This window comes from Parasteatoda tepidariorum, chromosome 7 (genome assembly GCF_043381705.1).
Source record: "Parasteatoda tepidariorum isolate YZ-2023 chromosome 7, CAS_Ptep_4.0, whole genome shotgun sequence".
In the NCBI taxonomy this organism is placed as follows: Eukaryota; Metazoa; Arthropoda; class Arachnida; order Araneae; family Theridiidae; genus Parasteatoda; species Parasteatoda tepidariorum.
The window spans coordinates 41,819,982-41,845,600 of NC_092210.1; the positions used below are offsets into that span (position 1 = coordinate 41,819,982).

Below are 25,619 nucleotides of genomic sequence, written 5' to 3' on the forward strand. Positions count from 1 at the left end.
GGAGTTGTGAAATACTCGACTTTTTCGTATTGAGCAGGTTTATGGTGCTGCCATCTATTCATGAATGAGACTATCATTTTTTAATAGTTCAGGATCACAAATTAGGTAGGCGTAGTTAGTGCCTAGTTAAAATTCTGGTTGTTCCATATTAGGTGAATACAGTTAATAAACGATTTTTCTCACATTTAATAGTTTGAATACCATCTTATTTATGGTTATTTGACTATCTTGTTTGAATATGATAAAATAACAATTAAATGATTTTTTTTGTCGTATGCCTGTGGGCAGTGTGTATGCAGTGGGAGTGCGATTGTTCCTGTTTTTCAGTGGCGCCATCTATGGCCAGGAATTCGCCTTCTGCCAAGCCATTCACACAACCACAACCCGTTTATAGGGCGGGTCACATTCACATACAAAGGAGAAAGGACATAGAACACACAGAGAGAGAGAAAGAAACATCCATGCCTTGCCCGGGATTCGAACCCAGGACCTTTCTGATGCAAGGACAGTTCAATAACAATTAAATCGTTATTTAATCATGTTTTCGAAGAATTTTCTAACTGTGCATGATTGCTTACAGGGTGTCCCCTGATGAAGTCCTGTATTGCATTAATTTATTATTTTGATCTATTTCAGTTAACTTTTCGATTTCAATTTCATTATAATTAGTTTTTTTTTTTTACAATATACTTACTTCATTAACTACTCAGAATATTTCATCTCAATGACACATAATATCTTCCATAAATTATCAACCCGAGAAAGAGGAAGAATTACATTTTACTGCTTCATCTAAAACAAATATTACCCAAAAACCTTTCTCACGATTCGATCAAATGCTTCATCGATTGAGCTTTTCCTTTTGGCGATGTTTCAATATACTTTTACCCCACGTTTTTAGTGAAAATGGTAAGTTTATATAGTTTTTACTACTACAAGTTATTGAAGAAATGTAACAAAAATCAACCAAAATAATTCAAAATTTTCAAGTTTATTCAATTTATTAGTCTTAAATAATTTCCAAATAGATGGGATTAATTAGTGATGTTTATTGTTTTTAATCAAAACTATAATTTAACAGCTGTGTTGAAATCTATCAGAAAACATTAAATTTTGGCGCTATTAAATTAATGAAGGAATGTCGTGATTTATGCAAATAAAGGTATAAAGATTTTAAGGAATTTCAATTACATAATTTCTTAATAGTCATTAACTGTGAAATTTACACAGAAAGAGGGTTTATTCGTTCTTGTTGTGATTGTTTTATTGTACTAGTATATAGTTGAAACCCAATAAAAGTTAATGAAACTGATTATAATTCTTAACTGGTTAAATTTTTTGTCTGCGTGAAATTCTCTAATAAAAAGTTTGGTTTATTCATCGCAAAATTAAATCGGGACTTTCGACATTGCCAATCTAAGCTATCAATATTTAATATTTTTAACTTTATTAAGTACTATTAGACACTTGTTTAGAATTAATTTCCAACAATAAATACTCAAAAGTTTCGAGAATGTTTTTAGATTTTTCAAATTGACTTAGCGAGGTAACTTTTGAAATAAGTATCAGACTAACTTTCTTGAGAATTTTTCAAAACGTTTGTTAGAGATTTACTAACATATATTTGTTCTACATCAGATTGATTGGTTCCACAATAATTACTTGAACGACAGCAGGGTTAACTCTTCGGTGTTGGGATAAAGACAAAACGTGACGTAACTGAGTAAAATGCATACGTAGCTCTGTGGTTCGAACCTAAGTTGTCTTTAGGATTTTAAAATATTTATATTCTAGTTTGTTTATAATTGTGTGCTTAGTTTTATTTATAAAGTAATCTCCTAGAATACGTGCAGGGTCTAATATTTAACTTAATTTTTTAAAGCCTAATTTAGAGTGGCCTGGAAAGCCTGGTTGGCAGGGCGCAGGACTCCTGTTCGTGAGAATGGGAGTTCAGATCCAGCCGGTCGAAGACTCCCCGTGTAGTAAATGGTGACTGGTGCACGTTAAATCTGTCAAGTCACAGAGTCCTCCATGTTCCCATAACAAATCGATAATTTTGATTCATTATGGGAACAAATCACATAACAAAGTTCCCATAACAGATCAATAACAAATCAATACTGAATTAGAGATTGATCGTTATCTGGTTCAGGTCAAAATTGCGATCTGTGGATGAATGAATGAATGCATAAATGGCCATAGATGGCGATACTGGTAAACATGAATAATCTCATCCCCTCTTCCTTAATAGCCGACCACAACAACAGCCTAATTTAGAAAATCAAAACAATTTTAAGACAATTATTGGAACAAAATTAAAGGCATAATAAACGTTTGAAGAGCAACTAATGCGCATTCGCTTTGCCTGGAACAAAATAATTGTAATTTAGAATTACACCTAATGCACTAAAGATCTACAACAGTTGTATCTTAAATTGTATCTTACAGTTGTATCTTAAATTTCAGTCATTCCACGTATTTAAACAAATACTTATTCAATTTGTTCATGGTAAAACGTAAGTTTTTCAAAATGAAATAATAAACTATATAAGTTATAAAATTTACACTTACTAGTCTACACTTACTAGTATATACTTACTAGTCTACACTTACTAGTCGACTCTAACTAGTATAGATCTACACTAGCACTAGTGTACAAAATTCAGATTCAGACTAAATTTCAGATTTGATGAATGAAGATTGATATAATTCTACTAAAATAGCCATTCAATGGTTATAAGACACAAGCTTTGTAGTGTGTAACTTCCAATGAAGTCCGAAGGTATCAAACAGAGTCTCCAGAAATAAACAAAAGGAAAAGGTTAATTAGGTTAAGCTTTATTATGGTTAATTGATTAATTATAATAATGGTTCATTGGTAATAATAATTGTTAATTGGGGTCCCTTCTTACGCATGCCCACAGGCTTTACATCGTAATTTTATGCTGAAAATAAGTCGATTTAGAACATAAACACTAAATTTACTAATCAGAAATTGAATCCAATTTACAAAAGCAAAAAAAAGAGACAAAGAAGTAAATCTAATAAATATAATTCTCTTACGTGGCTCCCAACTTTTGGCTGTATTTCTTTTCCGCCGGTGGCAACGTTTGCTTTTTTTTGTTTACGTTACTATTTCTCTTAAACGGCGAATCGACCAATGATTGCCGCTAAAAATGTCACGTGCCAAATCTAGCTGAGGTGGCTCAACATATAGCGCTTTTAAAAACGGAAACTGAAATAACCTGAGAGCATCAGCTGCAGCAATCTCATACTATTAAGCTAGGCAGAAGTGAGTAGTCTTTGTCGATAGATCTCTATTTTAGTATTTTGTCGAAAGCGCTTTTTTTTCACGAATTTATATATTACGAATTTATTTGACGATTATTGATTTATATCACGAATTATACTATAGCACATTTCTAATAGGTTTAACGAATTACATGTCATATATTTGAATTCAAATTTATTTTAATGACTTAGTATTTACTAAAAAGATGTAATTTTTTTTTTAAAGAAAAGTTTTTATATGGATTTGAATGATTGTTTTGAATTCTTAGAATTTTGTGCATTTGCAATGTACCTAAGTTAGTAGCGAGCGAAGCGAGCTTGGTTTGCGAAGCAAACCATATAAGATTGCGTAGCAATTTTTGGGGGTTGGCGAGCGTTAGCGACCAGGGGGCGCAGCCCACTAGTTAACAATTAAAACATTAAATCAAAATGGAAAAGCGTCTAAAGCAGCTAAAACCAAATTTGATTTATTTTAATTTATATATTCAAACAGACATTAAAGCAGGAAAAAGTAATAAAATAGAATATATGTGTGTTTGTAAGACAGCGCTTCTTCAGGGTCTACAACACACAGGAGCCTTTCTGTTGTCCGTGGAAAAAACTAAAGCTGACAGTAAAACTGAAATTTACTGTAATAACACGGCTAAAATAAACGTAGAAAAAATTTCTTCTTGTTTTTATCTGTGTGTTCCCCTCCTTAATAAAGTGTTTCATATTTCAGGAAAACTTTCTTTATGCCATCTGGATTGGTACTGTTATCTCTTTCATTTTCACCTTCTTAGTGTTTGCAACTTGTTATCATGGGATTTTCAAACCGGATTACAGGCCAGGATATAAATCTATGCCTTTTTTGTGGTTTCCAATGGTATACAGCGTCTACAAAAAATCACAGAGAGCTTTCATTTTGTCTAAGCAATGTGAGTTGCTATAAATATCTAATTAATCTTCTATTAAGTTCAAATATCGAGTTTTGTTTTTAATGTTTTTATTCCTACCAATATAATTTCCCTTTTGTTTCTCAATATAAACAATGTGATTTGTCCTTATATAGGCATACTGAAGACTAAGAATCGAAAGATATATAAAAAGCCCTACTAATACTTTTTCGCGTTTGTATCACGTGATAAATGTTATTACATGGCAAAAATGCCAAAAGTGTCTGGTAGGTTTCTGAGAGCTGGACAAAACATATCAAAATTGAAAACAACCTTGTATTAGTTTCATTGATCAACATTGTAACTGCTAAGACAAGAAGCAATCTTAATTTTTCTTGTAAACAGCGCTAAGCTAGTAATATGTACTTACACTGTCGATTCTTAGTTTTTTAATAAAAAATAAGTCAATTTTACTTAATATAAAAAAATATTTTGAAGAAAATGTTGTTTCTAGGCTCGGTTCAAACTAAGACTAATTTTCCCACCAGCCTCAGAGTGTATCCATCACAATTAAAAGTTCCTACTGTTTGAAATTTGGTTTCCTTCATTTTTTTCAAAATACAACGCATATATCGGTTGACTCAGAAATGACCTAAAGTTTGAAAAACCATTCAAAGAGAAAGGGAAGAACCAATAGAAATGAACAATTTGTTACATCTGACAAGTGAATTCTCTCCAAATTTATGACAGACGAATGAATTTATTCTTACCCAATTTATTACAAATAAAGTTTGTCAAGAGATGGCGTTCCAGGTAGAAAAAAAAATGCAAAGAAAGTATTTATGCTGCGTGTCGGATTACTCCGGGTGAAATATTTGCCCGAATGTCAGTTAATTTTGCAAACATTTTTGTAAAACAATGTTTTAAAAGCATTGTTTTACAGTTTTTCCATTTCGCAGCGCCATCTATAGACAAATTTATTGACTAATTTTAAAACTTGATAAGTATGTATTAACAATTTTGCTAAGCAAAAAGCAAACAATGGACCGTTTCTATATTTTTCCGTTGTTCTTTAAACGATTTTAAAACTATCGATAATTTCGGGACAACCGATATATAACTTCACTATTCAGCAGTAGAAACTTATAAATAAAGCAATATAGTAATTTAAATTTCGAATATTTACTAGTAGTGTGCTTTGCTTCCTAAATCTACCGATATTCTGTTTGCCTCTACATTTCCTCTTACGAGCATAACAAATCTATAAAGATTTGTACATTGATTACAAAAAGTTTTGGATTTGTAAATCACGTAAAGAATTATAAAGCAGTAGTCTCCGCTTAATATAATCGCGGTTAATGTTATCAATCGCTTATTATTATCAAAATCACTCCATCTGAACATTTTCTATTCATTTATACAACAAAACTGTCTTTTTCTGTGATCATTATATTGCTTAATGTAATCAGTGATTTTATTTATTTATTTCAATATTATCCTAACTGTCAATGAAATATTCACGACGTATTCACTTAGAACCCGTTCTTTTCTTTCCAAAACTTATCGTTTGAATTTTCCAGCATTCACATCTCGGTGGTCTTTCAACTGTAGTTGGACAAGAGTGGGTGATTGGCTATTAACAATAAGTAATCAATTTCATCATGTCTCATAATATCTGGGTCTTATCTGAACAGAGAAAACGCGTCGATATTTTATGCCCTGCTCGCATACATAGAATTTGACAATACGGATAGCGTAAAACGAATGATTTAACATTAAAACAAAAGATCGATATTTCGAGAGTAGATTCTATGTACACAATTGTAAGTCAAGTATTTGGGCCTGCGCTTTTATTTGGTAGGTTATCTTATATCCAATGAGGTATTGTGCAATAAAATTGAAAATTTATTGAATATTATCGTCCATAAGCATCAATTAATCATTACTTAACAACACTACAAAATCGTGCACAAAATGTTTTGACAAATACCTACATAAATACTAAAGCTAAATAATATTGCTTGCGGTCAATTATTTCTCAAGTGATTTCAGTCTCCTAGTCGGATTAATTTAAGAAACTACTCGTGTAAACTGTTATAAAATTCATGTATGTTTTTAGTTGTATATTAAAGATGGTTAAGTTTGATGTTAAAGATGGTATAATTTATATAAATCTGAAATTTTATAATATTTAACATCTATTCACTTCGGTTTTGTTTAACATATCTCGAATTATTATTAATATTCTCTCTTTTTTGTGTGTATTTTAGATTAGCAGAGTAATTTTATTTTAAGAAATATTGAATGTATGCAAAAGTTAATGACTCTTACGCATGTAAAAATAAACTATTCTTATGTGTACCATATCGTACATTAATTACAAATTCCCGTGTAATGGAAATGGTGGCAGTTACTTTACACCAAGTAGTGTAAACGATCACTCCTATTGCTTCTCTATCTATAGAAACTATCCTTGGCTCTTAGTAGTACCGTGAAACACCACTTTGGTGTATAGTAGTGTGATGCCAGAATTGGCATACACATATTTATTTTCTATCTTTTAAAATATCCTTCATTACTTAAGCTTATTTTTATTAATGGAAGAATTACTTTTAAAATAAATCAAAAACTTAATCTTTTTAAGCGAACATAAAATATTTATTTCTTCTCTTCCAGATCAATGTAACGGATACTTTCTTTTTATTTCATTATTATGCAGACATATAAATTCACTGTCGCCTCTAATCGAAAACAAAAATCTATTTATAACTTTTTATTCTAATTTTCCAACGGCTAAATGTTTCGGTTGCATGGTTATAATAATTCACATAAATTTGTTGGCGACTCGTGATCGCCAAGGTGTTCTTTTTAACCCATGTGGATATGCTAGTTGGCTTTGTTTTTGGCTATGATATATTATGATAAATCGCCAAATTTTGGATCTCCTACCCATACTCTTTCTCTGTCCGTTGAGAATAAATATATTCACTTTGAATTTCTAAATTGGAGAGGCTGGGACCCCTTCGGGGGACTCCCAGTCTTAATTTTCTAACGGTCAGAAATGTTGTTCTGGCTTTATGATCTCTCAATAGAGAGTATTATTATTTCATCCCTTTAAGGGATTTCTTATTTTTTTGAAGAAGTGGCCACTATCGAAATCTTAAGTTATGATTAATAAAACCTAAATTTACATTCAACGATTTGTACATTATTTCCTGGAAACTCAACTGTTATTGTTTTATTCATTCAATATTGGCCTAAATGAACATTCATACATTCCACTATCAACGACACGCCTAATGAAGGAAGCAGCTAAGCTTTCATCATTATAAGTAGTTACCACCATTTTTTGCATCGAGTTACGCTACAATTTTTTACATTTTTTTCCTTATAATTATTTAAAATATCTCAGTAAACATACTTTAATATGCTCTCAACTTCAAATTAAATGCCTGTCCTCAGAGTAATATGTTTCGCCTGTAGACAGAAACAGTAAAAGCAATAATCTCATCCAGATGAAAATTATACGTTTTCACAGGTCAGGAATCTTTTCTCAATGTACCAAATTGTTAAAAGCTACAAAGAATAGCGTATATTTAGTGCTTCACTTTATTTATTTTGGAACTTTAGGTTATTTTTTTATTATGTTAGAGATCAACGCATCATCTCTGTAGACAATTCATGCATGCCCTAGTGATCACCCAGTGACCCGTGCGCTATAGTGATTACCTTTACCAAAAGGAAAATAAAGCAGTATTTTACTAACTACCAAAATGGTAGCTTTGTTTCAATTGGAATTAATTGGATGAAACTCTTTTTATCCTCAAATCGTATGACATATTTTGATGAAAAGAGAAACATTTAGTTAAAATGTTAAATATTTTTATTAATTCCAGATAATCTGCAATGTTTGAGCGGTATGTGTAAAATTTTTGAAAAACAAGGAATTGTTAGTTTTTCTATTTGTGGAAGAAACTATGTTTATCTTTTCACACCAGAAACAGTAGAGGTAACTATATATTTTTCATCTATAATTTTTAAAAAAACTTAATCGAACATTTTTTGAATAGAGGGCAAAAAACTATGATGGTTATGCGAAAAGGTTTTATTAAGTTAAGATTACATTCTTTCTAAAGTGAGCGTATACAATACATAACCAATAAGGGGCCAAGATATTATCTAGGGGCCTTTTCTTGATATTTCTTGATACATAATTTATAAGTAAAAAACAATTCACAATTAAAAAATCTGAGTTTTACATCTTGTGAGTACTTTAGAATGAGCTATTCTTAAGTGATCAACTCTTTCAACATATACAAGTACGTATGAATATAAACTAGTTGCCACCCTTAATGAAATTGAAACACTTTAAAGATACAAGAATTTACAAGTTTGAAGATATAAAAGTTAACTTTAATGTAGATCCCACTACAATGAAGCCTCTTTGCCTGTGTGCCATAACTTTAGACAAAATAAACATTTTGTGTGTAAAGTTGTGGCAACGAAATATATATTTACAGTTTGCACATATTGTAAATATGAACGAATACATATTTGCAATGAGTAAATCACTAACTGCTCCACCCTGGAATTAGGAAATCGAATGTGGAAAAAAGGAGGTTGAAGTAACCCCCAACAAAAAATCCCCAATGTTAATAGTTCATATAACCCCATATTTATATATGACTTGGAATATTACGAATAAAGGAAAATGAAAGTGCGTCGGGAATTAATAAAAATGAAAGTGTGCCATTAAGTAGGTGACAAATGCATGTTTCTATTTGTATCTAAAAGGGAAAACGGTTAAAATAAAATGAAAACAGACTCAATAATAATCAAAAAACAGAAATAAGGAAAAACCGATGAGGACAAATTGAAGGGTTTAAGTAATATAAATACGAGAGTAATCATCTGTTGATAACTTGAAATATTTGTTGTCATTTCATTCATGTGATAAAAAAACACAAAGTTCATGCTTCTTGTATTCTTTTGCTTTATCATCTATTTTTAATAAATTTTTAGGAACACAGTTCTAACTGCGGGGGAAGCTTTTTTTTTCTTCTGTTAATACAGAAAATATATTTCAACTTGACATTGACAAAAATCTAAACGTCGCTTTATAACCCTTCAAAGAATGCGTTATTGCTACCTCAATGATAGCAAGGATTATTTTCTGAATACCATTTGGAAATGCTCTAATAATTTTACGTCATTCTGAATAATTTCTGATTTTGGAAGCATTGAAATTTATAACAAAATTCGAACTTTGACCTTACAATATTTAAATTCGAAGAAAAAAATTAATACTTTCCACATCATCAAGAGTTAAATGACCGTTTTCTCTTTCAATTTTGATATTAGATCCTAGATTAGGCAAGCTACCTGTTTTTCACCGGTAGTTAGGGACGCGTTTTACAAAATTGTGTTTTTAATTTTATTTATTAATATTTTTTTCTTCCAGTTAGATGACACAAACACAATTCAATTAGGTGAAAGCGTGAATAACAAATTCTTGGACTCCGGTTCCTTTTTGCAGTAGTGGTTGGTATACAAAAGTTAAACTGTAAAATGTATGATATCAAAGAAGGTGGAAAATTTCTTCAGAACGGGCTTAGTTTTTAGGATCAAGAGGTCCCCTTGTTGTACAAATTTCAAGACCTAGCACAAATGCTTCTGAAATTATAAGAGAAATACACACACAAGCCCTTCCTTTTGTTATTTTATGTAAAAATTAGTTATAAATGTAAATATTGTTATAATATTAATTTATATGATTGTACTGAATTTCTGAGTACGTCTGCATAATTATTTTAGGTTCTGCTTACAAGCACCAAATTAATTTATAGATCAAGTGATTATGATGTTTTAAGGCCCATGCTTAAAGACGGACTTTTCACCAGGTGAAGACAAAATTTTGTTCTTTGAATAATTATTCTGATAGTGCATCTTTTTCTTTGCTATTCGTAAGAGCTACGTTTTTCTCTTTTCTTATTCTTGAATTACTCTTGCAAGGAAAGAAAATTTTTATCATTTAAATTTGAAACGCAAGAATATTTTTTATGTTCTTGACTTCATAAGTAATCAAAAAAAATAATAATTGAAGTATACTAAATTTTTTTTAAAAAAAAAGGGCACAAGCAACTAATTTTAAATTTTTCCCTCCGTTTCTTGTTCATGTCAGTGAGCTTTTTATTCTAGATACAGTTCAAAATGCTTGCTAAAGAAAATGAAGGCAGCTCAATAAGCACGTTTAAGAGAATGGACACAGCTTAAAATGCATGTTTAAGAAAACAGACGCAGCTCAAAATACGTATTTACGAAAATAGACGCAGCTCAAATGCCCACCTCGAGTTTAAAGGAACAAAAATGATGACGGAACAATCATAGAAGTTGGTATCAATGAAAAGTTTTGGTTTGAAGAAGGAAGTGGAAAATTTCCGGTGAAGAAGAGTTAATCTATTTATCATTAGTTGAAGAAGGCAGTATTTGAGGAATATTATCCTGCAGATGATGACTAACTTTAGTTGAAGGATGTTGATGAATCATTGTTAGCAATTACCATTCATTATCCAGTTATGATATGTCGCCTCTATTATACGATGATAACTAACTTTAGTTGAAGGATGTTAATGAATCATTGTAGGCAATTACCATTATCCATTCATTATCCAGTTATGATATGTCGCCTCTATTATACGATGATGACTAACTTTAGTTGAAGGATGTTAATGAATCATTGTAGACAATTACCATTATCCATTCATTATCCAGTTATGATATGTCGCCTCTATTATACCCTTCCTATTAATTGGCTGTTCGTGCGTAGTTGAAACTTACTTTTGGTCACCTAAATTGTCTTAAATCGTATTAAATTAACGCTTACTGGTAAATATTGTCCAAAATTGCATTCAAATAAGCCCAGAAATAGCTATTTTATCGTAATTTAATGATCTGTTAACCAAATTGCCTCCTAATTTCCTACATATAAATCATCTATTTCTGAATCTATTCGAATAAAATTTGACAATAGTTATTAAAGAACAAAACTTAACATAAAACTGAAATAATTTAGATGCATGAAAATATCGGTTCAAGTGCTCACGAACGATCAGTTCATGTCGGAATGGAGGAGTGGGGTCACCCATGGTGTCGTGTTATGATATACCGAGTCATGGGCTGCTATGCAATTCTCAAGCTTTATGATGTGCCCTAGCTCCACTTCACGGTTTTAACTGCTGTTCTAAATCCCTTTGTATATTAAATTATACTAGAATTTCGATCCTACGAACACAAACGTATGTTATGTTATGTTACGTTATGTTACATTATGTTACGCTGTGTTCCGTTGCGTTGTGTTACGTTGTGTTGTGTTACGTTGTGTTGCGTTGTGTTGCACTGCGCTGTGTTGTGTTACGTTACGTTATGTTATGTCATGTCATGTCATGTCATGTCATGTCACGTCATGTCATGTCATGTCACGTCACATTACGTTACGTTACGTTATGTTATGTTATGTATTTAAAGACATTTTTTGGATTTAAAACAGTGAAACAACTTTTTGCTACACTAAATTAATAAACTTTTTGAGTAATGTTAAGTGCCGAATGTAAATTGTAATACAATGACACGAAATGTAAAACAAAAAACCTACCTTTAGAAAACTATTGAACATCAAAACACGGTCTATTAATAAGGAATAGTTAAAACCTTGTTTAAGAAATTCCATGGAAAGCTGGGGGAGAAAACTTCGCATGAGGATTTTTTAGCACAATAACAAATCCACATCGAAGTGAACTTCAGATTATTTTTATTTGTTTCAGTAATGGGAATAAATGGCGGAGTCGCAGAAAATTACTGACACCAGCATTTCATTTTAAAATTCTCCATGACTTCGCTCCCCTGATGCAAGAAGCTTCACGGACATTCCTATCCGACATTGGTTGTTTTATCGATGAACCTTGGGTGGATATTACTAAAATCATGAGACCCTGCACGTTTTACATGATGATGAGTAAGTAAGTTAGATTGAAATATATTATTTTTACATCATGGAACCTCCTATTGAAATGAAAAAGAAAAATTAAAAATTACAAGTAATAAAGGGTGTACTCTAAATGCTATCCTAGTCTTGTAATTTCATAATCCCTGTTGAAAAAGAATGGTCAATAATTATATAATTACCTAGGTAATGTTTCAAGAACAGATGCTTAATAATGAAACATAAAACTGAAATAAAATAACAAACTATAAGGTAAAATTTACCGCATTTCCTGACTCTATGGGAACATCAAAAAGTGCTGTAATTTTTACCGTAGCTCTTTAGTAGTGACGTCTAGTAAAATTTACCATAAAATTCAGTTTTACTATCATACTCAAGGGAGGGGAGGATAAAAAGAGGAACAATTGTCCTAGGGCCCAGGAGAGGTGAAGCCCGGATCAAAATTCTTAATGAAAAATATAGTGTTTATTAATGTTTCTTTTTTAAAGAAAATGGAAGTCTTTATATCGAAAGAAAAACTACAATTCTGAATGAAGGACCTCCAAACATTCTACAAAATATGAAAATAAGGTTTATTGTCCCTTAAGGATGGGATCCACAATAATCTTTGTCCTGGGACCCATAAGGACTTTGTTCAGACTTGGACGTAGTTATCTTCTTCTACATCCTTATCTACACCTTAGATCTCGTGGGCCCAGCATCGACGCACATCAGGGGGGGGGGATTACAGGTTAGGCAGTATCAGTTTTTGCCCCACGAACAGAGGTTATCGAAACGAAACAGAATAGTACTACTTATCGAGATAAATCCTTACTCTTTCTTTGTCGGGGTATGAACCTTTATTAAATGTATAAGCTGGAATCAAAAATAGTTTACATAACTGTTATGACCATGTAATATGGATAGTTTAAAAGTAAGAGAAAACATTGGAGTGGTGACATGGTAAAACAAAATTATCTACACAGACGTCGTGAATCAATCAGCAACACAAAAAATATAGTAGGTCCTTCTTCTTGACTATTAAAGTGTATTCAGAGTTTGTTCGTAAGAAACCATATATATATAGATAAAAACATAATATAATTAGAAAAATAATAAAAAGTTTGATTGAAAAACGTAAAGATTCTCATTAGGACGCTTTTCTTTACGGCAGCAAAAGAGATATTTCAAAATAAAGAACAATTATCCTACGATAAAAATCAGAGTTTTTTACTCTGCACATTAAAATTTGAAATAATTTTATAAAAGCTGCAATTTAGATAATCCTAATAAATCAATTGATCCAGTATAAAAGGTTATGCATTCAAACTATTCCGTCTAGTGGCTTAAGGAATAGCTTATAGTAATTAGTTCCACCTTAGAATTAAATCAGAGCTAATCTTAGAATCAGAAAAAATAAATAAGTTTAATAAAATAAGTTTTCTAAGTGGTAAAAGATCATCAATAAATCTGGTAAAGAAGGAATTTGTCAAAAGATTAAAATATGAAATGATTTAACAATATTCTTGTAAAAAAAGAAAAATGTTGCAAACATTAGTACTAAAATTATTTCCCGTGTGTATGCCATTAATTTGATGAAAAAAACTGCCATAAAGTAAAATATAATTGCTGTTTAAATTAATATGAACGGGAAATTTCCAGTTCTCTTCATTAATAATATCATTAAAATTAAACAGGCTATAAATTTGAAGAAGGTCATCAAGAATTTTATTAGTTTAAAGGAAAGGAAAGTTTTGGAAATCAAAACAGCATAGAAACTCAATATTATTTAAAGATTTTAGAGCTTTCAAGACCTGTATGTTATTATTAATATTCCAATTCAAGTGGTTATTATTTTTAGTATGCTTGCTAATTTTATTGTATACTTTTTAAGAATATTTTCAAAGTGAATGCCAATTTTTACTATTTACACTACGAGCAATAAAAATTTAGTTGGGGTTTTATGGAATTTCGGATTAGCAAAAAGAAAATAAAAGTTGTTAATATTATTTGGTTTAATTTTAAGTCTTGTTCACCTTGGACAAGGTCAACAAGAATTTTCTTTTATTGTTGGAAGAGAATTTTATTAATTGGAACGGACAAATTATGTATATATAAAATAACATAATAAAGAAAAAAAGGATAACAGAACGAAAAGAAATAAGAAAAATTATAATAAGTTTTATTTACCGCAGATAAGCTGCAAGTACATAAAACTCATAAAATAAGTTAAAAATATAGAGAAAGCAAAGAAAAAGATATATAGATTTTTAAAGAAGAAGAAAAATTTATTAAAAAATGGTTTTAAAAAATATTTACAAATTTAAAAGCTTTAAAATTTTAAAAAAATACATGGGAAAAAATAAAACAAGGAAAAGATATCATCTCGTATTCAGCTGACATGATTATACCCAAAAAATAGTGCTTTCTATTATTATATATATATATATGGCTTACTTTCGTTTCATATTACCTATTCAAATGTATAAAAATAGCTATAATGTATAAAATGTATAAAAATAACTATACCCATACCCTCCAACTGCTACGGAATTTCCGTAGTTTCAGAAATCTTCTTTTCAGACGGTAGCAAAATTAATGTCTTAATATTTAAAAAAAAATTAATTTTAGCGTAACTTGTCCACTATTACTTATAAAAGTGCAGGCCATATGGCTAGATTCTTAAGTTCTGATAAAAGTTTTATGAGAGATCCATTTGCTTTAAAAATTTCTACTTTGGTTCGCTACCACTAGAAAGAATTATTTTCAAAATCTTCATAAGTTGGAGGGTATGACTATACCCATGAAAAATAATTTTTATGCAGAAAAATTAATTTGTTCTTCACAGAAGCATCGTTAGGTTTCGATACAGAGATCAATGAAGAGGCTATGGCTACTTTCAATTGCGCCGAGCAGTAAGTTATTTAAACTCTTAAGTTATTAATTAGCCTTTGAAAGTGATGAACCGTAACGATATGAGGAGAAACAAAATTTATGAATGAAAAAAGATACAATTTAAGAGTAAGTTAATCAAATGCGGGACAATAATATGATTTTTAGCTTATGAAAGGAAAAATTTCATTGTTTTTATATTTTAGTTTCTGATCATTAAGATCAGTTTAGACATGTGATCAACCAACAAAGGTAGTCAACAGGTTTCACTGTAGAGTGAGCAAAAACAAAACAAAAACGTATTTAACTTCTGTTTTAATGATCGGATTTTCATGTGCCAAGTGTCAATCTCAATGGTTTCTGGAAGCGACCTCAAATATGCTAATTATTTATTGCTAATTACAAAAACGTACACACAAAACGTGACACAAAAACGTACTTTCTCTGAATAATTATTTATTTTCTTTACATATTTGGAATCTTGACCATTAAATAGTAGGGGGTAACCACAATCTTGAAAATGTGGCCCATCTAGTTTAGTCGGAAAGGCGGATGAAAGTTTGGTCCCCTTAATGTTAAGATCACTTGTCGCGTTTTTAGTCATATCTTTAAAACTAACTGAGCAATCTAAAAAAAATTGCACACATTCATAAAACCTATGTACTCAAAGATAAATCCATGCAAACAATTATTTTTAATAATTATTTATTATTATTTAATTTAATTGTGTATTAAAACATTTTGAATTATAAGACACAAATTTTCTTATACCATATAACTCTACGCATTTTTCTATTACGAAACATAAAGTTTCAACTATGCTTATTTAGTAGCAGCAGAAAAAATTAAAAATTAATTATTTTAAAAAAATTTGGCGGCAGTGCACAAATATGTAAATGGGGAGATTATGATTCAAATGTGGTTAACTTACGAGGAACTTGCCTAACGCACGCGTAGCGTAAAATATCATTCATATTTTTACCGCTGCTAGCCGAATGTTAAACTATTTTTTTAAATTATGAAATACAATCTTTCTTTTTAAGTCGTCGGAAAATTTATTTGTAATTTAGCAAAAAGATTTGAATCAACCATTATAAATAACGAATGCTGAATTTTACCGTGCTGTTTTTGGAATCATTATCTTACAAAATTGTTCTCTTTTTAATGTTAGGTTTTTTTTAAAAACTAAAATAAGGTATATTAAGAATATTTTTAATATTAGGTATATTTATTATAGCAATATTACATTAGGCATATTTTTTTAATATTAGGTATGGAAAGGTATATTTTTGGAGCACAACTTGTCTTAGAACTGCAAATTATGTGTTCAGCAAATAGTTTTAGCATATTTTTTATCTTTTCAGAAATTATAAATAGAAATTTTTCTTGCCGCAAGGAGACAAGAATGTTGATATTTCATTGAAGCTCATTTGAACCGTGTCAAAGGTTTCATGAAACCCAGAACTGAAATCTGTTTACACAGAACATTTAATTGCTTAAAACAGTTAGAAACAATTAAACTAATATTTATTTAAACTGGAAGGAAAAGTGGAGAATAGGCTCGCTTACCATCGTACTATTTATGCTGGTTGTTTGGTTGGTTCTAATGCCACTTGCCACACGAGCAAGCCTGCTTGTTGAAACCGAGAAAATTTAAGGCAGAGTGTGCGATTCTTGTTTTTCAGTGGCGCCATCTATGGCCAAGAATTTGACTCTATTTATGCATTAAATCCTATAACTTCAGTCGCTGTAAGCAAAAAGGAAAAAATAAATAAGGAGTGCAAAAAAATAAACTCTATCGAAATATACTCTGAAGTATACCTTAAAATATACACAAAAAAAATGTATCAATAAATAAAAAAATACTTTTTCAAAAAATTTCCAGTAGAGCAGTGACATTAGTTTTTTCGAAATAATTAGTTTTTAATTGATTAAATTAATTGGTTTAATTATTTAACTTTGATTCCAGGGAAGAGGGGCCATTCCAATTGTCTCATTAAAATTTTGAAATTTAAATTGTAGACGGAATTGTTTAACATTCTTAAAAAATTTTACAGAGACGCAATCAAAAAAAAATAATAATTAATCTTAATCAGGATTAAACATGTTTCAGAATGTAATTTTTTGGAAAGTGATAGTAATTTTGTAACTAAAATGAATATAAATGTTTATCAATAATTATGAACTTATTAATCTAAAAGTGTCTCCTTAATTTCATTTTTTATTTGTATTTATGCTTTATAGAGATTAATAGTTCAATAACACACACAGGCTCAAAAACATTAAAATGTAATGACTTATTTCGTGTATAGCTAAGATATAATAATTGTAATTTAAATAATAGTCTTAATATCTATTCAAATAATATCACTGTTTACATAATTATAAATAGTCAACTAAATTAATGTCATAAAATCAAAGACTTTTTTTTTACTAATAGGACCTAACTTTAACTAACTAGAGCCGCAGTCAAGTAAATTCCAATTTTAACTAAAACTCCAAAGTCCTGAGTAAAAACCATATCTAGTAGCTGGCGTAAAAACAGATAAGAAGCTGGTATAATAACAGATAATAACTGGTATAGTAACAGATAAGAAGAAGATTGACTATTATGATTTTTAATGAACCTATTGTTTTATAATTTTCTGCAAAATCATAAATTATAAACTATTTTCTGACGAAAATATTTTGAGAAATATAAATTTAAACAATGCTATGTTGCATCTTTGCACAAATAATGTTTTCTTAAACGTAAAAAGTTCGAGATTAAATTGCAAATAAAAATTTGCATTTTATATTGCATTTTAAAAACGTATAAAAGATAGAAACAACTACAAAGAATCTAACTGTAAATCAGAGCACGTAATCTGTGTTATGTTGCCAGGTTTACGACTTGTTTAGCTGCAAGATTCGCCAGACCATGGTTGTTCCCTGATTTCATCTTCAATAAGACATCTTTTGCTAAAAAATGTAGAGAAAGTTGTAACCTCGTTCATAACTACGTCAGAAAGGTAAGTAATGAATAAATAAAAAAGATATATATTTTCTTCCATTACATTTTCTGCCTATTGTTATCTGCTCTACTAAAATAGTAGTTTTAGAACTGTTTCGAATGCTGTTATTGTTTCAGTGTATTTTATTCACTATTTATTTTCATTTCTAAAGTTTTCTTAAAAAATTTACAGATAATTTTGGACAGGAGGAAGTGTGCCATTAAAGAACGTCTATCACTAATCGGCAAAGAAGAACCATCAGTCTGTACTCAAAATAGTACAGAGGAAAATGAAATAAACTCATGCGTAAAAAAGATCAAAAATAAGTCCTTTTTAGACTTGCTACTAGAACTCCATTTCAACGATCCATCCTTTACAGTTGAAGATATCTTAGATGAAAGTTTAATTTATTTTGCAGCTGTAAGTATGTGTATCGATATGTTTGAAAACACTTGATTCTGCCTGAAGCTTCTTCAACTCAACTCAACTTTTATTTTAAAAGAATTAAAAAAGTTTGTGAACTTATATGATGATTCATACAATAGCCTGACTTAACCACTTAACAATCAAACCACTTAACACTAAAACTAGTTAAGAATCAAACGGCTGCAGCTGGAGTTATAAGAGCTGGTTCTAGGTGTAGTAAAAAGCCTATAAGATGAGACCAACTACAGCATTACCTGGTCATAAAGTGTGGAATTAGAGTTTCTTCAAACAAAAATAAAAAGATACAATGTGCTTATGGACATTAATGCAACGAAAATAACACTTAAAACGAGCCACATATATATTTATTTTAATGTGGGGAGGACGGAATGATCTTGTCAATAAAACAGTTATTACAAGATTTCTTTAGTATAGATTTTTAAACATCTCTCCCGTTTTGTACGTCAAAACGAGGTGTCTTGAGACAACTAGTTTATTATTGCTATAATTTCTTCCTAAGATCGTTTCGTAACGTCATAATGTAGTACATTTCGAACAAAGAAGTGATTTTAAGTGGACTTTTCCGAGTCCATAAGATGCTTTTTTGAATTAAATCAACTAAGCTTCCCAACTTTTTCCTCATATCTCGCACAAGAGAGACATCAACTCTGCCCTTTACCAATAGGTGGCATTGTAAGCTATCTGATCTAGTAGCACATTGCTTCTTTACCACACCTACTCTTACGTAACTACAGCTGCAGTTAAGAGAGTGGTCACTGATATTAACCGATACTGTGTTTATGAACGGAGTATGCTTGGTTACATTATCTAGTGCGAAAGCCCCGCGATTCTCAATCCACGAATCAAGGCTCCACGATTCTTCAATCTCACGATCCATAAACTTTTTATTTTATCTTATAACCGGCGTTGAACACTCGACCCTATTCCGAGTTTACAACCATCAATGTTCACCTCCGTACCCTTGTAATTTTGAACCCAATCCAGAAGACAAGTGACCTCCTTAATCAAGCATTGGGACTAACTAGCCTTTGTGGAGGACTTTTTTGATGGAACTAACCAGCATCGGCGTTACAAAGAGAGAACTGTAGTCGGTGAGAGCGGGTAGCAGACTACAGCTGGGAGTTGAACCTGGGTCACTTCAAAGAGAAGCGAATACTCTATCCCCTAAGCCACCGCTACTCCTAACCACAAACTTGACAGAAAGTGCTTGTTTGGTAGACGAAAGGAACACGTTTAGTTCATTTTCTAAAATGATTGCTGAATCGGTTAACGCTGAATCGCCTATGCATCGGTCCAACGCTGATTCGGTTAACAAGCACTCTATTTACTTTTTTTTTTTATTTGGAGTGGTACCTAACAATCCAATGACTTACCTAACAAAACTTATTTTGTTTAGGCCTCTGACGCCTTAGGTATGAGCATGTCCTACCTGTTATATTGCATTGGATTGCATCAAGACGTTCAGAAAAAAATCCACAAGGAGTTAGATGATATCTTTCAAAACACAGACAGAGAAGCGACACTTGAGGACATTAAATCGATGAAATATCTAGATTGTGTCATCAAGGTATAATTTTTTACTTATTTTTACGATAAGTATACATAAAGTATGCACACTCTATCATTACTTAGTGTTTCTAAGTTGTTATGGCTTATTCTCCAAATGTCTGACGATTCAGACAAGGTCCGTCAGACCGTTGACCCTAAAGAAATCGAGGACCAGAAGGGGGAATGAGTATATGTCCTCTCTGGAAAGTCCCAAACAGTCCAGGATGTGTTCGGGAGAAGCTTGCTCAGTTTGAGATAAATGTTTCTAAGTAAGTTCCTTAAGAAAACTTCTATATCATGAATTCAAAATGACTCAAATATTATTACATCTTCCACCTAAAAATTTTTACTTTCAGTCAGTTGATTTAACCAATGAATTCAGACAAAAAAACTCTGTAGTTTTGTTCAGTAGAATATTAACTACACTGAATCTGCTATTAAATCTTGGTAAGAAATTTTCCAAGATTAGTGACTAAGACCAGACCTGGATTTTAGTGATTCATTCATTTATCCGGCAGTTCAAAAATTTCAGCCATTTAAATTTGTGTTTTAATCACTTGAACTTTAAAAACAAAATCTATGCATATTCGGTTTTCACAAAATTTCATTGACTAATAAATTATAAGTTTTAGATCTTATTAGCACTTTTTAATGCTTGTGTTTATTGCATTATAGGAAACTCAACGACTTTATGGAGTCCACTTTCTTTCCAGAGAAGCTACTGAGAGTTTTAAAATTCGTAAGCATTGTAAATTACGTTGTAAATGAGCAAAGACATTTATTTATTTTTACAAATGTTTGCTTAAAAAATTACAATTTGTTTCTTGAAATTAAGAACAATTCTAAATTTAAGAACTCATGATTGAGTGCAATATTAAAAATAGAAACTTTTTCGATCAGCTATTGATTTAAAACAGAATTTATTCAGCTGAATATTTAATAACGAAAGCTACTTTGAAATTAAAAAAAAATTATTTGATTTTTTTCCGTGCTTTGACAAAGAGCTCATGTTAAAACAATACTAAACGCTAAAACAGCTAACGCCGATGATGTCACTGCATGTAGTATATTACCAATGTAGTTTACGTTGGAATTTGTTCTAACTTCATGCAGTTTACGTTGGACGTTACTCGAAATTTCTACCCGGTTGATTTTATCGCTTGTAATTAGATGAGTAGGAAACCGAAACTGTTATACAAAACTTCAGGGTTCTGGTGTTATTTTAAATGACATCTGGACAAGCCAACCTTTCCATCTGTTGGCCATTTGGCAAATTAAGTCAGTAAGGTGAGCCTTTCAAGAGAGCACGTCCCGCAGTGGCCTGATCGTAAAGATACGATTCCCCGTAGAAGACCTTATCACTGGCTGCGGTTAATAAGCGGGTAGGTTACCATTTTGATCAGCGTGCTTAGGGACCGAGGGTGGGCTGTATCGGTCCTCGTTAAACTGTTCAACCGTAAAATGCTCGACTTCGCGCTTAGGTCATCGGGCTACCAAAGCAAGGGAGCCACTCCCGCTGCAGAGGATCAAAATTGCGATGGCATGTCTTCTGATCATCCCGAGGGATGTTTCCCAGACCGTCGCCAATAGCCCATTGTGCTGCTCTAGTGCGACGTTAATAAAGTATCTATCTACCTTCAAGAAAGCATTGCAAGGGTAAACGTGTGTTTTAGCTCAGGACCCCACGAATAAATGGCAGCACTACTCATTCATGAGGCTACTTCCTCAGTTGAAACATAGATCTGAAAGGAAACTCTTTCCATATCATACCATGCTCAGTGACCGACAATAGAACTTTCGATTCCACAGATTTGACGAGCACGTACATCGCATACACTCGGTGGGTCTTAGCGGATTCGAGGATCGAACTCCAACCCCTCCGGACCGGAGTCCGATTCTATAATCACTGAACTACCTCGGCTCTTCGATGCTCTTTCGAAGTTTATTGAAACTAGATAGAAAGAAATTTTAAAAGCTACTAAGACTACTCATAGAGTTTTTGTTGATAAATATTTGGTTGAAAGGTTGGGAGACATACAACTAAATGCAAAAGGACCGCATTTGGCTCCCGGGCACGGGTTTTGCACCTCTATTTTAAGGATACGTTCTATTAAAAAATTTTATGTATTAATTTTGATAGTTAGAATATAGCTTTCCTGTTTGTTATAAAAGAATATGAATAAAATTGAATAATTATTTTTCTGATTTAAATATTAATATAGCAGTCTTTCTTACACCTTACTTAATTTCTCTTTAAAAGCATGCAGTTAATTTTGCAATCATGCTCCTTTATAGTGGATTACACAATTCCAAAAGGAAGCTGTGTTGTGGTTTTCTTGCATGTTATACACAGGCATCCTGATTTTTGGAAAGATCCCGAAAAATTTGATCCTTCAAGATTTTTTCCAGAAAACAGCAGCAGAAGGAATCCATACACATACATTCCCTTTGCAGCAGGACCAAGGAATTGTATAGGTAAAAACACAGTATAGAAAAAAAATTGTGATTTAAATCAATAATAATCTTAAAGAAATTAAATTTAAAAAAACTTTCAACAACTAAAATTTTTGAATTGAATGAAGATTAAATTATTTGTTCAAGTTGTACTCTCTGTGACTATAGAGAGTTGCAGGTGTGCCCCACTGAAATTCGGTCACCTTGATTATGTGCCGTAGATGGACTTGAAAGGAATCAACAAAAACGAAACATATATATTAAGAAAATCATATATATGTGACCGGCAAAGTATGAAATGCCAGTATTATATATAATGTCTAGGCATTATATATAATGCCTGACGTTTTTAGGCGAAGTATGAAATATGAGAAATATTACATACTTTGCCTAGGCATTTATAATGACGGATGCTATTTAGCCAAAGTATGAAATAACCGTCCTGATGAGGTTATTATGTAAATGATGTGCATGCTACTGTGAATGACCGAAATCGGTGGTTCTTGACTTTCACCGGTGAATGTTGACAATCACATAGTCGCTTTGGTGAATGTCCGAAATATTTATTACATCCGATTTGATATTAATTTATTCGTGGATGTAATTACATTTATTCGATATTTTAATACTTACTGACGATAGATTAGAAGAAACATCAGTGTTTGGAGAATCGGGCAAATATATACCGGGCAGTGGCCCTTGACCTTAAAAAGACATCCGTGTAGGATATACCGGGCAATGGTTTTTTAAGGTCAAGTGCCATTGCCAGGTATACCCTACACTGATGTTTTTCTTTCAGGGTTCAGTGCCACTGCCCGGTATACATTTGCCCATTTGACTGGTGTTTTCCATTGCGGCCCGCTGCCTCATGTAAGTTGGAAACCCCTGCATTATACGATACTAAAGTTATGGTTCGAAAAGTTATGGAAGTAGTAGAGAACGAAATGGACAATTAAGATGAGTTTTCGATCTTATCTCATACCACAAATAGAAATAGTTTTAATACTTCTGCTGCCATATCCCTAACTCATGCATGATTTAATGACTGTAGGAGATTTTAAATACTAAAACTCAATGCATAGAGCACTTTGGGGAGATCTCTTGAAAATAGTTACGATCGACATCTAAGTACTTCTGCCCTTGCAACCACCAGAAGGTGAAAAAATTAGGTTAGTTTAATTGTTTAAAACTAATTAAGGTGTTAAGATTGGAGGAACGGTTGAAGAATTCAACAATTAAAACATTTGTGCTGCCTCATTCGTCTTGGTTACCATTAAAGTTTATATGTTGTAATAAATAATTTTAAAAGGCGGCAAGTATTTTAATTTTTATGCTATAATAAATTTAATACTTTTGAAAAGCGTAATTCGAAAGCTTTAAAAGATATACAGGATGATTCTAAAAAGATGGGCAAAATTTTAGGAAGTGATAGTACACACCCAAGCAAACAATTTTTATGAAAGAATGCATGGTCGAAAACAAAACGCAAAGGTGCTGTCGCATTTGGAAAGTTGTTTGATGCAATCGTGAAAGTTCCATTCCTGTTGCGAGTTATTATTTGCATGTTATGGGAAGAAGAAGAGCTCGTATGCAAATTCTTCGTCGCGATTCATACATAAAAGCTGCTGTTCGAGTGCTATAATGTCTAAAAATATTTAAAAAATAATTGGCTTTTTGTGGGGACAGCTGAAGGCTCTTATGTATGAGACTCCCATTGAATCTGCAGAAGAACTTGTCGCCAAGCTTTCGGCCGCTGCAGGGAGAGTTCGTGATATGCCTGGTGTGTTTCAGAATGTTCGCCTATCTTTTCTTCGCCGTTGTATTTCGTGCATAGCCGCTGCCGGCCACTGTTTTGAACACTTATTGTAACCACATGCCATTAAATTTGCTTTTATAACTTAACTTCATCGTTCTTTGTGTGCTTTTGCCTCATATAAGAACATAAACTTTGACGCCCTCTAGCGGTTTTGCATTTTGTTTTCGACCATGCATTATTTGATAAAAATTCTTTGCTTGGGTGCGTACTATCACTTTCCAAAATTTTGCCCATCTTTTTAGAATCACACTGTATAGATTATGAAAGTTAGATTTAATTAGCTATACAGAAAAATGTATTTTATCTGTTTCTATTTTCAGCAATGAAGTTTTCCTACCTGATGTTGAAAATTGCAAGTTCTACCCTTCTCAGAAAATTCAATTTAAAATCACTTGATAATCGAGATGACCTGTACGATATCAACAGACTAGCTTCTGAGGACACGATCCCTATTCGGATCAGTTTCTCTGTACGTGAAAATGCAGGTGGATACTAAGTCTCAATTGATTGAGTTGAAAGAAAATTTGTATAAAACTTTGGAACATTATATTTTTTAACATGTGATTTGATTTTTCTTTTTAAAATTATGTACTTCCGTTTTTAAATAAAGGTGTGATTGCTGTTCTACTTCTTGGTGTTAAATAGACGAAAAACCTAAGTCGATAGAAAAGTTATTCACAATTTTGAATACTTTTTAATTTTATTTCCGATGGGCTGCACAAGTGAGCACACATGAGCAGACCTAGTGCGTTCTCCAGTAGTGGTATCCACTCTTTCAGGACCACCACAATGGGTGAGATACCGTTGGCCATATTAATTTGGACGTCTAGTTTCTGCCACACTAGATGGCAGCACCGAAACTCTTATGTGGATGCTAAAGTGCACTAGGAATTTAATTTTGCCGGAAATGCCAAGAGCCAATAAGGCACTCCAGGGATCTTTTACATGCCGCATAATCATACGACATGGCCGCTGAGGATTTTTTGCATCCCGAAAATCCGGTGTCTGGGCCGGGGATCGATCCCGCAGACTTGGGCTCGGAAGGCCGACGGCAAACCAACTGCGCCACAATTTTGAACATTCTATTTTTTATTTCTAACCTTTACAATTGGTTATTAAAATAAAATAAAAAGAACTTCTGCTTTTAAATGACGGCGCAGATCGTGAAGATTCCTTGTATGTGAAATTGCTGTACTTGGTATTTTATTCTTATTATCTTTGTATGCTTATTTTCTTGATATCTCAATATTTACTTCTTTTGATATGTTATGCAATAATTGCCCTTCTTTAATTTCATATCTTGTTAAGCATTAAAAATGTAAGAG

The 25,619-nt window shown here is 31.9% G+C and overlaps 1 protein-coding gene across 1 annotated transcript; it reads left to right on the top strand.

Annotated features, from left to right (window-relative positions):
- The first annotated feature begins 798 nt into the window (after window positions 1-798).
- On the top strand, window positions 799-24,921 carry LOC107447204 (cytochrome P450 4C1). Its single transcript, XM_043041424.2, has 12 exons — window positions 799-909; window positions 4,013-4,208; window positions 8,063-8,175; window positions 9,981-10,066; window positions 11,987-12,177; window positions 14,993-15,059; window positions 17,921-18,047; window positions 18,222-18,449; window positions 19,873-20,043; window positions 20,700-20,763; window positions 22,320-22,499; window positions 24,615-24,921. Exons 1-12 carry the CDS (start codon window positions 907-909, stop codon window positions 24,788-24,790), a joined length of 1,602 nt encoding a protein of 533 aa, XP_042897358.1. The 5' UTR covers window positions 799-906; the 3' UTR covers window positions 24,791-24,921.
- The last annotated feature ends 698 nt before the right edge of the window (window positions 24,922-25,619 follow it).